General features: G+C 41.4%; 1 protein-coding gene across 6 annotated transcripts in view; it reads left to right on the top strand.

Annotated features, from left to right (window-relative positions):
- Window positions 1-13,075, top strand: part of LOC147126880 (uncharacterized) — a 17,138-nt gene extending 4,063 nt beyond the window's left edge. For 2 of the 6 annotated variants that reach the window (XM_086022128.1, XM_086022129.1), the window contains exon 4: window positions 8,752-13,075. In XM_086022128.1, coding sequence (XP_085878254.1) covers window positions 8,752-9,872 — 1,121 coding nt within the window. In that variant the 3' untranslated portion in view covers window positions 9,873-13,075. Of the gene's footprint in view, window positions 1-784; window positions 1,386-1,681; window positions 1,920-2,150; window positions 2,428-2,673; window positions 3,026-3,118; window positions 5,704-5,964; window positions 7,395-8,751 lie in introns of those variants that run through there. The other 4 variants (XR_015084673.1, XR_015084672.1, XM_086022130.1 and 1 more) reach the window with 4 other exon arrangements.
- Window positions 13,076-14,187: the final 1,112 nt, after the last annotated feature.

The raw sequence follows: 14,187 nt of genomic DNA, 5'->3' as shown, positions 1-14,187 counted from the left end.
CAATATGTCATCGATGACGGTCATTTGCACAAAAACTTTTCAAGCTTCGATTGGAATTTCTTCCTGGAACCTAAACACGCTTCAAAGACTCAACACAATTTGTGCTATTGCGAGCACTTGCGGCATTGACGTAATTGTTCAGTTTGGCTTCTGTTACTTGCTCAGATAAGTTACGGGCAATAATACTTGCGTTGAAAAAAAGGCAATATTGAATTTACTCAAATTTATTTCATCAGGTGGTTGCACGTAAAAAAATCATTTGGATCAAGATACTTTTTTTAAGATGTATAGTTTACTTAAAGGGCCGCTAATATGAAAATCTCTTTTTGTACGGTTGTTAGTCATAAAGATGCATTCCCCCAACTTGACTAAGTGCCCAAAGTTGGGAGAGAAACTATCCATGTTTCCTTTCCAATGGCCATTTGTATCAACATAGCTCAATCAGCACTGACAAACGGGGCGTTTCAGCAGCCTGCCGTTATATACGTCACTAACCACACACTAACACGCCCCTTTTTGGTAGTACTTCCCTCACTCAGCACAAACTCCGCCCCCAGCCGACATACAATTGTGAAGCTTACAGCAGGGCAACATGGAAGCCAGAAAAGCCCGTCGGAGCTGCTCTGTACCAGAGTGCACATAGGACAACAAAAACCTTTTTCTTCTCCCTGTATCCGAGCCACAGAAAGGCTTGTAGTTGAGTTTTATTTATAAATCGAATGTGCCCAAAGACCTCCCAACACATGTTAGTTTGTGGCAAACATTTTGCTGATGACTGTTTCAGCAATTTGGGACAATACAAACGTGGATTCGCTGGACATCTTTGGCGTTGCCCCGAATTAATACCAACTGTCTCTGGAACTGGAAGTAACCCTGTCCAAGTAAGTCTATTTTCTGAGCAATTTCCTTCAGATGTGATGTATTGTGGACTTGTTTGAGTCATTAGCTTCGCGGCTAACAGACCAACATTGATGCTATCTCGGAACGTGTGAGTATATTAAGTGTTGTGAAACTCTTTACAGTTATAAACGAATGCTATTTGTAATTTGGCTTTATCAATGTCTCTTTCAATCCTTGAAGTGATATGCTTATTTGCTCATGTATTTCCGAATCTCGTGCTGCTCTTCGACACTGGCGTGCCGTCATTCATTGCAGCTTTTCTTTGTGTAAGCTAAAAGTACTGTAGTAATCACATACGTTAGCATCGCGGCTACGTTAGCTTCGCGGCTAACAGCCCGGTTACGATAACATCGATCTCGAAGCGTGTGAGTGTATATATCACATGTTGTGAAACTCTTTACAGTTATAAACGAATGCTATTTGTAATTTATCTTTATCAATGTCTCTATCCAAACCTTGAAGTGAGTCCTCAGTCGGAGGATCAATGCGGGACTTAAAAAAAATGGAAACTGAGGCACTCAAAGTTATTCTGAATTAAAAGGCTTTTATTTTGACATGGCCGTTGGAGACAATGCCTACGCGTTTCAGCCATGGTAGGCCTTCGTCACTCAAGCTTGCCCTGACGAAGGCCTACCAAGGCTGAGCTGAAACGCGTAAAGGCCTTTTAATTCAAAATAACTTTTGAGTGCCTCAGTTTCCATTTTTTTAAAATAATTTTGTTATTATGATTTTTTTTTTTTTGCTATCCTTATGTGCATGTGTTCATCAATTACCGTTGCAGGCGTCCAGACAACTGTAGAGTTTAAGGATTTGGGTGTTGGAACAGCCAACACAGACTCTTTGTGGTTGTCCTCAACACCAGTGAAAAGGCCTGCAAAAAGGCCACGTCTGGAATTTGAGGAAGAGCTTGAAGAGGGCCCATTGGAGGGCAGTTCTTTAGCGGACCCTTCAAAGATGCATGATTCCACTTATGATCCAGCCCAATCGGTGACATCTTCGTTTGACTATACACTTCAGTCGTAAGTCCAATATTATTTGAGAATGAGTGATGGTAGGATTGTGTTGACATACAAACATTACGGAGCGGCTCCGGCGAGACTTAGGTTATTATAACATTATTGTATGGTTGTTAGCATTGCTTTTGTGGTACAAAAAATGTTAAGGCAGTGGTAAAATTAATATGAAGAGGAAATGTTTCATCTACTCGACTGAAAATTATTTTTTTTGTCGTCTTCTGTGTTTTGATATAGAGAGGTATTCTCAACCCCAGCACACCAGGTCTGTAAGTATATATTTAATGAGGATTGCATCATGCAGCTTTTCAATAAATGTCCGGTCTGCACTAAGAAATATGATGTAAGGACCCAGCGGCTTGGAACATATCTATCGGTGAAGCAGTCCTGCCCACATTTCACATTTTGCAGACAGTGGAATAGCCAACCTGTCCTGGGGAGCACGCCGGTTGGGAACATACACTTGTCTGCAGCTGTTTACCTGAATGGTGCTTCCTTCATTCAACTTGAAAAGGTAATTTTTTTTCAAAATAAACATATACTTTTAAAGAACTCATAGAGCGCAGACCTCTGCTTAGCAAAACAATTTCCCCATATCATATCCTTGACTGATTTTCTAGTTTTATTGTCCACCAACAAACACAACCAGCAATATAGCCTCTTAGGTGGACGTAATAAAAATGTGAGTGGATTATTTTTACATCAATTTAAATTTATTTAAATTTAAAGCATTTTATTTCTTTCTCTTCCACACCAACAGGTCTTCAAAGCAATGAACCTCCAGGTTATTAAGTATGAAACATTTTGCCGGCATTCCAGATCTTTTATTGAATCGGCAGTTGTTCATCACTGGAAAGTCCAGCAGGATGAGATTCTGCAGCGGCTGTGAGAAGAGGGCAAAGTTATGCTTGGCGGTGACATGAGGGCTGACTCCCCAGGTATTATGTTACTGGAATACTGCAAATATATGAAGACTGGAGACCGACGTTAAAAAGTGCACACTGATTTCAATATTTGAACAAACTATTTTAACGGGTCACTCAGCAAAGTATGGGAGTTATTCCATGATGGATCTTACGACAAACACAGTTGTGGACTTGCAACTGGTCCAGGTGAGATTTTGAAATGTGTTTCGAGTGGATTGACCATTGAAAATCAAAGTCCATTTTGTGTTTTCTCATAATCTGTTTTTTCAATGTTGCCAGAGCAATGAGGTTGGTGGTAGCTACCATAAGGAGAAAGAGGGCCTTAAGAGTAGCCTGGCACTGATGGAGTCGCGTGGCATCACCATTGACTGCATTGTCACAGATCATCATCCACAAGTGCAAAGGTTTCTCAGGGAGCTTGTTTAAGTCAGGGTGGAAGTGGATTTTAATCCGGTCCACTAATCAGCCCTCGTGCGTGTGACATGGTCACGAGGCAGCCGGTGACATGCGTATGTTAACATGGCATGTCAGACAGGAAATGCAAATCAGTGCATGAGATGGATCCATCCATTATCTATACCGCTACAAGGGTCGCGGGGCGTGCTGGAGCCTATCCCAGCTGTCTTTGGGCAGTAGGCGGGGGACACCCTGAATTGGTTGCCAGCCAATCGCAGGGCACACAGAGACAAACAAATATCCGCACTCACAATCCCACCTAGGGGCAATTTAGAGTGTCCAATCAACCTACCATGCATGTTTTTGGAATGTGGGAGGAAACCGTAGTACCCAGAGAAAACCCACGCTGGCACGGGGAGAACATGCAAACTCCACACAGGGAGGCCGGCGCGGGATTGAACCCACGACCTCTGAACTGTGAGGCCGACGTGCTAACCAGTAGACCACCGTGCCATCGAAGGACCGCGTGAGATGGATGAATTTGTAAAATGGTTCACAATTTATTTCAGTTCTTTAAACCAAGCAATATTGTATTTTTAACTATATTGCATTGGTTTTGAAATAAAATAATGTATCAATTCTGCAAGGAAACATGATCCTTTCAAATTCCTAAATTTGTACCACATTGGATGGGCTAAATCAATAGCCAATTTCAATGACTATTTTTGAACTAAATTTGGACACTTTTGATGACCCAAACACAGCACAATTTTCAACGACTGATTCTGGGTGGAATCAAGTCGAAAACGGCCCGACCAGATTTAGCCCAAAATCCAACGTCCAGAAGACGCCTGGTGCTGGGTGGGTTGCGAGCGGCGTGGGAGCGATGGATGACGGACGGCGAACACAGCTTCACAAAGACTGGGAGGCAGCGCCGGGCAAGTTATGCCACATATTGTGAATGGATTGTGGATACTTCGGCTAAAGTGTCCGCTTGCACTATTGTGCGAGGTTTGGCAAAAGCCATCGTTAATGAGGAGCTGCATGGCAATGAGACTGACTCGGACAATAACGAAAGTGTGTGTTTAATGGAGAGCTTGCCCAGCTGTTCGTTTCGGATACCGAAGATGAGGACTTTGATGGATTTGTGGATGACAGTTAATCACTGACCATTACATGAGTACATTGTTAAATGTTTCAATAAAAAAAACAACCGAACTCAGTTTCGCTCCCGCTGCTTTTTAAAAAACATACATTAGCATGCTTGCTAGCATATGTTTTAGCGCGCATGCATGCTACCGTGTGTTTTAAGCTATCGTATGTTTTACCATGCCTGCACCCAATAATACGATGCGCCTTATGTATGTGTTAAATACAGAAATAGCACCCGTAACTGAGACTGCACCTTTTAATACGGTGAGCTCACTTGCATGTAATAAACGGAGCACTGCCAGCTTGCATGGATCAGTTAATTTTGTATTACAAGTGGATGCACTTGATTCGGGTACAATTTACAATGATTACATCACTTGCAATAAACAGCTAGCCAGCTACACAGATTAGCGTTATGACATGCTAATGTTGTACCATTCCGATGAATCCTGCTGTAGCCGTCGGGTCACTTCTTCTTCTGGTGACTCACCATCTGGGTCGGATTCAGGATCGTACTGAAATGCACGTACTGTTCGTTCACTGCGTTAACCCATGTCCTGTGTTGGGGTCGAAATCGACCCGTTTTTCAAGTCAATTCTGGGATCAACTTGATCCCAACACAGGACAAGGGTTAAGCCATTTCTGTCACCTTGGCAACACAAGCTAACTTCAATGCGATGACGTAGTTGACCAGAGGCAATCACCAGATGCTAACATACGTACAAGTAACAACACTATACTTACACATGTTGCACTACTACAGGGTATTGATATATCCTTGTCCAGGACACTTGTGGAGACTGAAGTGTGACTGGAGCATAGCTGAACACAAAAAAAAATGTTTTTGATTTGGCACCTAATTTAGAAATAGATTTGATAACTGTCATTAAACAGACAATACTGTAATTATACCTAATAACATTTTGAACATAAACGTGGCATTTGGTGATCACCTACTGATGTGTCAATATTTCTTTAAGTGCGGACGTGAAAGACTCAGTGTGTAAACAAGCACGTGGAGCAGGCATGCCCTGGCCACGCCTTGGCCACGCCCACCAAAAATCTGCTCGTTTTATCCTAGGGTTTCAGTGACCTTCCTATTGGAGCCTATAATTCTACAACAAGGTGGAATTTCTTGAAAAAGTGTTTTGATACAGTATAAGGGAGTCCAGAGGATGTTTGTTTTTGTCACTGCAAAGGTCATATTAGCGGCCCTTTAAAGGAGAAGGGTCCGGCTGCGGCTGGGGCGTTCCTGTGAGTACATATTGGTTAATGTTCTCCTTTTCTCCTTGTCTGCTGCTTCATTTGTCAATTTTGCCAAGCGGCCACAAGCCAAAGGCCACGTGATGTGCAGAAAAGGGATGCCAGTTTCTCCACTGCCCCATTTTCCTACTTATGAAGGTGATTATTCGAAAGTGGCGACACATTTACAGTCCCAAGGAAAAGTGGTGGTGTGGATTTAGAACATTTGTTCAGAGGATATGAAGAAGACGAGGCCCATAACATTTATCAGTAAGGATATGTGTTTAGACCATTTGTGAAAGCCTGTATTTAATTATTTTATTTTTTACTTTCAGGATTTGCGATGTATGCTTGCAAACATGGGTGCAGAAAGCACTGCCACTACCACTGCTGTGCATGAAGGAAAGCACAGCTGGTTTCACACCTCAGCACCTGCCACGCTCAGCTACACTGCAAAAAAAACTGTCTAAATTTAAGAAATAAGTACTTGCCCTTTTAAATAACATGGCATATCACTATACGTTTGCATATGGTTTGTGTGTGAGTGGATTATTGATGTTCCTTTATGTTGACTGCTGGCTATAAAAGAAATTGCCCCTTGCGGATAATAAAGTTCACCTTGACCTTGTTTTGAGAGCATTCAGACTTAAAAACAAATGAAGTTATCTGCCAGTGCAGTAAGATAATTACACTTAGTAAAATTTCTTGAAATAAGAAAAAATATCTTGTCTTTTGAAAAGAGAGAAATGCCTTAACATATGTGGTGAAACACTAATTTCAAGCATTATATTAGGTCAAATAAAGTTGAAACTATAATGTACCATGCATGTTTTCTGAATTGGAAGGAGCAGAGTACCCAGAGAAAACACACGCAGGCACAGGGAGAACAGGCAGACTCCATGCAAGAAGGCTAGGGCTGGATTCGAACCCACAACCTCTGCACTGTGAGGTAGATGTGCTAACCACTTATCATGCCACCCTGGAGCACATCACAGCAAAAAGGGTTATGTGTGTTGATAGTGAAGTGTGTTGATATTGGTACAAGTTACAACCAATTAGTAGGAGGTTCTTGAAACAAGTTTTTACAGCTAATTGTTCTCTGAAAACAAAAGCTATAGCATCAAACTGAGACTGTGACAGTAATGTAGCTTATTTTGCATGTAAATGAAAGAATTTTAGGCTCTACAAAACAAGTAAGAAATAAAAGTCAAATAATCTTAAAATAATATTTAGAATCTTACAAATTCTGCTCTTGCACAGCATATTATTCTCAAAACAAGATCCAAAAGGCTTTTCGGTTGGATATTCGATTCTAAGTCTAGGTTAGGTAGCTGATTTTTGCAGTGAGGCCCCATCTACCCTCACCCAGCAGAAGGCCCAGCGCACCCTTTTACACCTCAAGCCATAATGGACCACCTGACCCCTCTCGAGGCCACACTACAAACCAGAGCTGGGCTGATGGACCAGTCCATCTATCTGCCTATGCATAATGCACGCCCATTTTGCAGGTGATAAATGATGGACTGGAAACTTCAAAAATAGTCGGACTAAGCATAGACGGAAGCACATCTATGTAATCGTCTATTTTTGACATCACAGCTGACCGTCACCTATGTGATTGAAGATGTCTGCCTGAAATTGTAAAATGTTCTGTTTGTTTTTATTTTGTAATCCCTTTTTCATGTTAAATGGCTAGTTGTATTGCCCTGTTCACATAGTGTGTGTTTTTGTATTGTTCCCAGTGTTCAAAAGTAAATTGTTTGAGAAAGTACTGTATGTCTTCATTTAAAAAAAAGATATTCTCTTGCTCAGGAATGCAGTGTTATCCTATTCACACTTAGTTGACTGTAAACCACGTTCCAAATTAAATGTTTGGAGGACATGGGTGTGCATTATTAAGCCTGGGTCCAAATGACAACATGCCTCCTGTTTATACACACTAAACGTTTTTTAAAGTTGCTTTTCTGCAACACTTTGGGCATCATATGGTGAAGCTAAAACGCTATATAAGTTCACTCTATTACTAACTCTCAACACGTGAACTGTATCTAAAATACGTAGGCGTTTTGGAAACTTCCTGCGTCTTCCTGCCAGAGTGACGTCGCCTTTGAGGTGAGGGGGCGTTCCCGTTCTCAGAATGGGGCGTTTCCGTCAAAAACGTGAACGCCCATTTGTGGCTGCAGCTGGACCATATTGTACTGCATTACAGTCAATGTCACACGAGTGGCTCGATACACCTCTGTGCACATTTTCTACTAGTAACTGTTACGACCCCTCCTCGAGATGGCAAGGAGGAGGGGTCTAACAGGTGTGAGAGTTGGAAGGGCTAAATGAAAAACATGCACTAACACAAAAGACAACGATTGCAAACAAAAAAAACAAACAAGGACTGACCAACACTAACACAATACAAGGACTGGCCACGTCACTCGCAGCCAGCCCCGACCACCAGCAACCCAGTCTCTCTTAAATGATTGCTTGGCGCCACACCTGAAAGTACAGTAATCGACTAAATTAGTTACTCTCCCCTGCTCTGATTGGGTGGCTGTACCGGTGACCAAGGCCACCAATCAGGGCAGAGCAGGGGAGAGCACCCACACACACAACTTAAACGGCCCAAAACACAATGTAGGCCGTAACAGACGTTTAAATTAATAAATATTTGATGGTTAGTAGGTGAGGGCAGCCCTGCCTGCAAGGGCTTCAAAATAAGGCTTTGATGTTCATTTATTATTCAGAAGGCGTTTGTGCCTTGACGGTTCAGAACGGATGGATTGGTGACATATTCTTGGAAGCTTTCATATTAACTTTTGCTTTTGCAGTGCTTAAATTTGAGTGAGGTTTGTACACCGTCATAGATGCAGTCATCATCTTAAAGGGGCTCATATCTATACGAAGCCAGTTCTGCTTTCGACGGGGTCACCGCTCAGAAAGGTACAACGTCAGACCGTGTGCAAGTCTTTCCACAAATAACAAAGGATCGGCTTCCCACAAAAATGCATCAGGAAGTGAATTTGCAAATGCCAAACAGTACGTCATAATCGTAACTTATCTAGCTCTCATAATAAACCATTATAAATAACTATAATAATACCATGTGTGTTTGTCTTCTTGTCTTGCAGACATCAGTCAATATGTTCATCCTCACATTAAAGAGGAAGAGGAGGACGAAGAGATCCCCCACTTTAAAGAGGAAGAGGAGCAGCAGTCTCCTTTTGTTAAACAGGAGGATGAGCGAACGCGCCCCTGCATAAAAGAAGAGGGAGAAGAGCCCCCCTACATCAAAGACGAGGACGACCAGAATATCTGCAAGTTGCCATCGACTCATGTATCTTTGGAGAGTAAAGATGAAGGTCAAAGTGAGGTGAGCAGAGGGGCGGAGCCTCCAAGCAGCAGCTCATGTCAACGCGTGATAACAGACGGTGATGGGGACCACTGGGGAGGATCACACGGCCTCCGACCTCCACTATCAGAAAGTGATGAGTCGTCATCAAATGCTGCTGCTGATGATGATGAGGAAGAATGTGAAGGTGATATGACATGTAACAATGACAACAAATGCTGGAAATGTTCTAAGTGTGGGAAAACTTGTGCTTTCAAGAGACGTTTACAACACATGAGAATACACTCCAAACCTTTTTCCTGCTCAGTTTGTGGCAAAACATTGTCTCAGAAGGGAGGCTTAGTCCGTCACACAAGAACACACACTGGTGAGAAACCTTTTGCCTGCTCAGTTTGTGGCCAAAGATTCTCTCGGAAGGGACACTTAATAGGTCACACCAAAACACACACTGGTGAGAAACCTTTTGCATGCTCGGTTTGTGGCCAAAGATTCTCAGAGAAGGGAAGCTTAATAAGTCACATCAGAACCCACACTGGTGAGAAACCTTTTGTCTGTTCAGTTTGTGGCCAAAGATTCTCTCTGAAGGGAAGCTTAATAAGTCACATCAGAACCCACACTGGTGATAAACCTTTTGCCTGCTCAGTTTGTGGCGAAAGATTCTCTCAGAAGTCAACCTTAAAGCAACACTTAAGAACACACACTGGTGAGAAACCTTTTGTCTGTTCAGTTTGTGGCCAAAGATTCTCTCAGAAGGGACATTTAATAAGTCACACCAGAACCCACACTGGTGAGAAACCTTTTGCCTGCTCCGTTTGTGGCCAACGCTTCTCATGGAAGGTTTCTGTCAAGAGACACAAGTGTACTGGTGACAACCGCAATAATCAAGAAGTCTTAAAATGAAAATGTTAATGTTTAACAGCTAAAGTATTTAACGTGATCATTATTTACAAAATCTGCACTGTTTTATTCAATGTAGGGCTGTTCGATTTTGCCGAACAAGAAAATACAGATTTTCTCTCAACCCGGATTTTCCTATTATGATTACAATTTCTTTGTCATATACAAATAATGAAAAGTACTTTGAATGTCTTTAATTTAAACTTAATTTTGTCTTTCTTTGAACTCAAAATGCCAGTCAATTTAACTTAATACACACAGAACAATCCATTGGGATTAACAGCATTTTACTTACACAATAGATTTCAGATCTGTTCTTAATTAAACCAATAATGAAAGAAGAAAGTGCATATACCATCTGAAACGAAATCATCAACATGAGTCTGTAAATCAAACAGTCTGTCAGCAAGTCATTTTGCCAACCAGCTAGTGACTAGCCTTTCACCTTTCGCCCTGGTCTTACTTAAACATAAATCAATGATTAGTGCAAAACTCAATAATACAATGCACTGTCAAAGTTAAGTAAGTACGGATGCATAGTCTGGCTGGACCAGAGGTCCGTTGTCGAGGAGAAAAAAAGGGACGCCTTACAGACGTTGAGTTACTTGCTTGCGGGTTGTATTGTACATGCGGGGCACACACTACAATACAGATCTATATTTGCCCGATTTATTAACTAAACTAAACTTGCCTGAGCAAATAGCAGAGTCGCCGGTAGCCATGGATCTTGTCGTTGTTTTCGCACTGCGCGCTCGTGGGAGGAAGTGGAAATGCAGAGGAAACTAGAGTGGTTTAGATTCACCAAAAAAAAAAAAAATCGAACGTGCCGATTTGAACGTTATTAAAATCGTTTTATCCAGAAAATTCGGCTACGGTTCAAAATCGCTTAATCGAGCAGCCCTATTTCAATGTAACATCTTTTCTTTTATCTTCGTCTCTGTATCTACTAAAATCCTGTTCTTTTTTTTACCAACGTTTTTCCAAATTACCATTATGGCCCGTTTTTATGCAATATATGCGTATATATGTATAATGTTGTTGTAATTTCCATATGAAGTAACTTCTTGATTGATTTCGTGGACTGTGAAGAAACTTTGACTTTTGATAGGAAGGTTTCCCACAAGGGTACATACAATTCTGCATTCAATACAAATAATCAAACTGAGTCTTTTTTTTATCAATGAAATGATGTTTATGTTGACTTTGGAGGTTTGTTGAAGTTATTCAGTGTGACCCAACCTCCTTTTATATTGTTCGTGTATCTTCTAAATTGTTTGCTTGATAAATGTTGTTTTAGGGGTGTGTGTGTTCTATATGATCATTTTTTTAGTTTACATACATTAATTCGTTTTGTTAGTCAAAGTCTTTTTATCTTACCACCGTAGTCTTGATGTGTTCGACGGTCAAGTGAATCACTAATGGTTGGGCGGCGAATGTCGGGGAGATTATTGTTACGGAAGCGCGTACGCAGCGTCATTGGTCTATCTCAGTTTATGTCGTTTACAAAAAACAAGTGATCTGTTCACCAAGAGTATTATCCTTGATTTATGCATTGAAACGGACAAGTTTTTACAGTAACCATCCCGCATTCTCTCAGAAGTGGACTGTTTGCGTTATAAGAGAGAGGCTATTTAATTATTAATTATTACCAACCCGAAGCGTTATGTTCATGTACGTCTAGTGGGATTATTTTATTTTGAAGGTGGTTTTCGACACCCGTCGGCGACATATTACCGTCATTTCTCGTATGAAAGAAATTCGGGGCGACTGGTTTGACTTGGTCTTTTCGAGTGGACCGTCGGATTTCACTGGCGAGGCAAGCAGACAGCTAAATGAACCAATCAGCGAATCGCGGATGTGACGTTGTACAAAATTATGCTCGCCCAACAGCTCTTTCTCTTTTTATCGAGGCATACACAGCACTGCTTTTCCTGAATTTGTATCAGAGGTACTCGAGAGACTCAATGCAGACGCCCCTACTTCTGTAGACTTAAATATCTTATGCTGAATCCTCGCCTTCGCTTTAAATCGTCTCGATGCGCTTTGGAGCTTCTCAGCCTGGCCTAGGAGAAAGAGCAAGCGCAATTTGCGGCAGCGACAGCGGTCGAGTCAGCCTTACGTCACTTCCGTTTCTACCACGACCGCTGCCTCGTGTATGCCTCAATCGAGGCAGCTGCCTTTGCATTTCCTCCTTCTGCCGGGTGATGTCGCAACTCGCTTTTCCTCATTCCACGACATCAAACGTTTTTTGTTCGTATGTGTTTATAAACGACTTCTTTTTGTTAGTGCTCAATATACACGATTAACCTCTATAGAGGCACACAACAAAATACTTGCTGAAATCAATGTATAAAATATTTTCTCCTCTTCGTGGTGGACTTTGTGGAGAGGTAAATGATACTATTAACAAATTATCAATGCGTAAATCTTGTGGGCTGGATCAAATCACATCAGAACATCTGAAATTTGCCAGTCACGGGGTTGTAGTATTACTTTTCTTATGTTTCACTGCAATGTGAATGCATTGTATTTTGCCCAGCTTGATGCTGTCTGTCCTACTTGTACCCGTCGTGGTCAAGGATAAAACTGGGAAAATCTCCAGTATTGACAACTATAGGCCTATTACGTTTGCCTAGTGTGAGCTCTAAGGTTATGGAGATAATCATGCTGGAGAGATTTCAGCATTACGTTGTCACTACTGATGAGCAGTTTGGCGCTGAAAAGGAAACATGGAATTTAAATGTGTATCTATGCCCTGAAGGAGGCAGTAAGTAAGTACAGAGGTCAGAACTCCACTTTGTTTCTCTGCTTCTTGGATGCCTCTAAGGCATTTATCGCATTAACCATGGCAAGATTTTTACAAAATTGCAACGAGGAGTCCCTCCCTATTGAATCCGTGTTCAACAGTTTTGGTCTCTGACGATGACATTCAAAGGCAGTACCGCAAACTGTAAGCGCAAGCAAAATTGCTAGTACAAAAATTTGGAGTGTGTACAGATAAGGTGAAAATAGCGTTATTCAAAGCCTACTGCGTGCCACTCTATACCGCAAGTGGTAGTATGCTGTTTGTGCAGAACGATGTAACAACATTGAATGCTGTCATAAGAAAGCTTGTATATACATTTTTGATGTCTCAAAAAATGAAATAAGTGTTCTTGTAAGACCTGAGCGGAGTATGGATTGTAGTTGTTTCACCTGTTCTTTGTTTGTCACTTTTATGTTATTTTATGGACCTCTTCCGAGTCTGAAATAAAGATTGATTGATTGATTGATTGATTGATTGATTGATTGATTCATTGATTGATTGATTGATTGATTGATTGAATGGCTGACAGGAAGTGACTCCATATATGATCGGGACATAAGAGAAAGTGACGTTGCAGCAGCCTCGCCAACGCCGCTCTCCATGTCTCTCCGTTGAAGAAATAAATACATAGGAACACAGACAAAAGGCTTAGCCGGACATTTTTTTAATCTATAAAAAAAAGAAAGAAAGAAAAGAAAAGGCTACATATGTGTACAAAGTCCAACACAAAAAGAAAAAAACGTGAAACATTTAATGCAACTGGTATTAGGTTGTATGCTTTTATACACTAATAAAGTGTGTATTGAGCAGTGAGCACTAACACAGAGAAGTTGTTTCGAGAAACAAACGCTGCCGTGAAAGCAGAAAGTGTAGCAGCAGCAGGTCGACTGGAGTCCTGAGATAAAGTGCAAATGCAGGTGCAGGCAGCTGCCATACAGCATCTTCAAGATACACCGTGTCATATGTCAGATATTGTTGATTATGGCGGCGTCATTTGGACTAAAGGGTTAGTGTTTTGACAAAAGTCAACCGCATTTCCCATGTGTCGTGAAATCCTGAGCTCTCGCTGGCCTGCAAGTTGGACTGAATTACATTTCTATTTCCAGTGTCTGTGTGAAAGCTGAATAGCGATGAGGTAATGAATCTAATTTTGTTTAGACAATACTTTTGTTTCTTTGTTTGTATTGGGGATTCTGCCATGTATTGGGGATTCTGCCATGACACCAGTAATACTGGGTAGACGTTCTAAAAATCCTAAAAAGATGGTGCGGCCGGGATGGCCATGTTTTCACTAACAAGTTCATTTGATATATTTTTGGATCAGGAAAATTAAAAGTTGTCATCTCCTATTTTATCAATGCGCCCCCTACCGTTCTATCCTTGTTCGGCCGGAGTCACGCGAGGAACCGATTCCAAACTCTCCATTGGAAATCATTGTACTTTAATTGCTTATAACGTCCAAAAACTGCGATCAATTGGCACCAAAATGTATGTGGGAATCGCTACTAATGC

This window comes from Filicampus tigris, chromosome 22 (genome assembly GCF_054856515.1).
Source record: "Filicampus tigris isolate MCC_2025a chromosome 22, RoL_Ftig_1.0, whole genome shotgun sequence".
Lineage (NCBI taxonomy): Eukaryota > Metazoa > Chordata > Actinopteri > Syngnathiformes > Syngnathidae > Filicampus > Filicampus tigris.
Note: the sequence above shows the minus strand (reverse complement) of the source record. Positions and strands in the feature narration are given on the sequence as shown.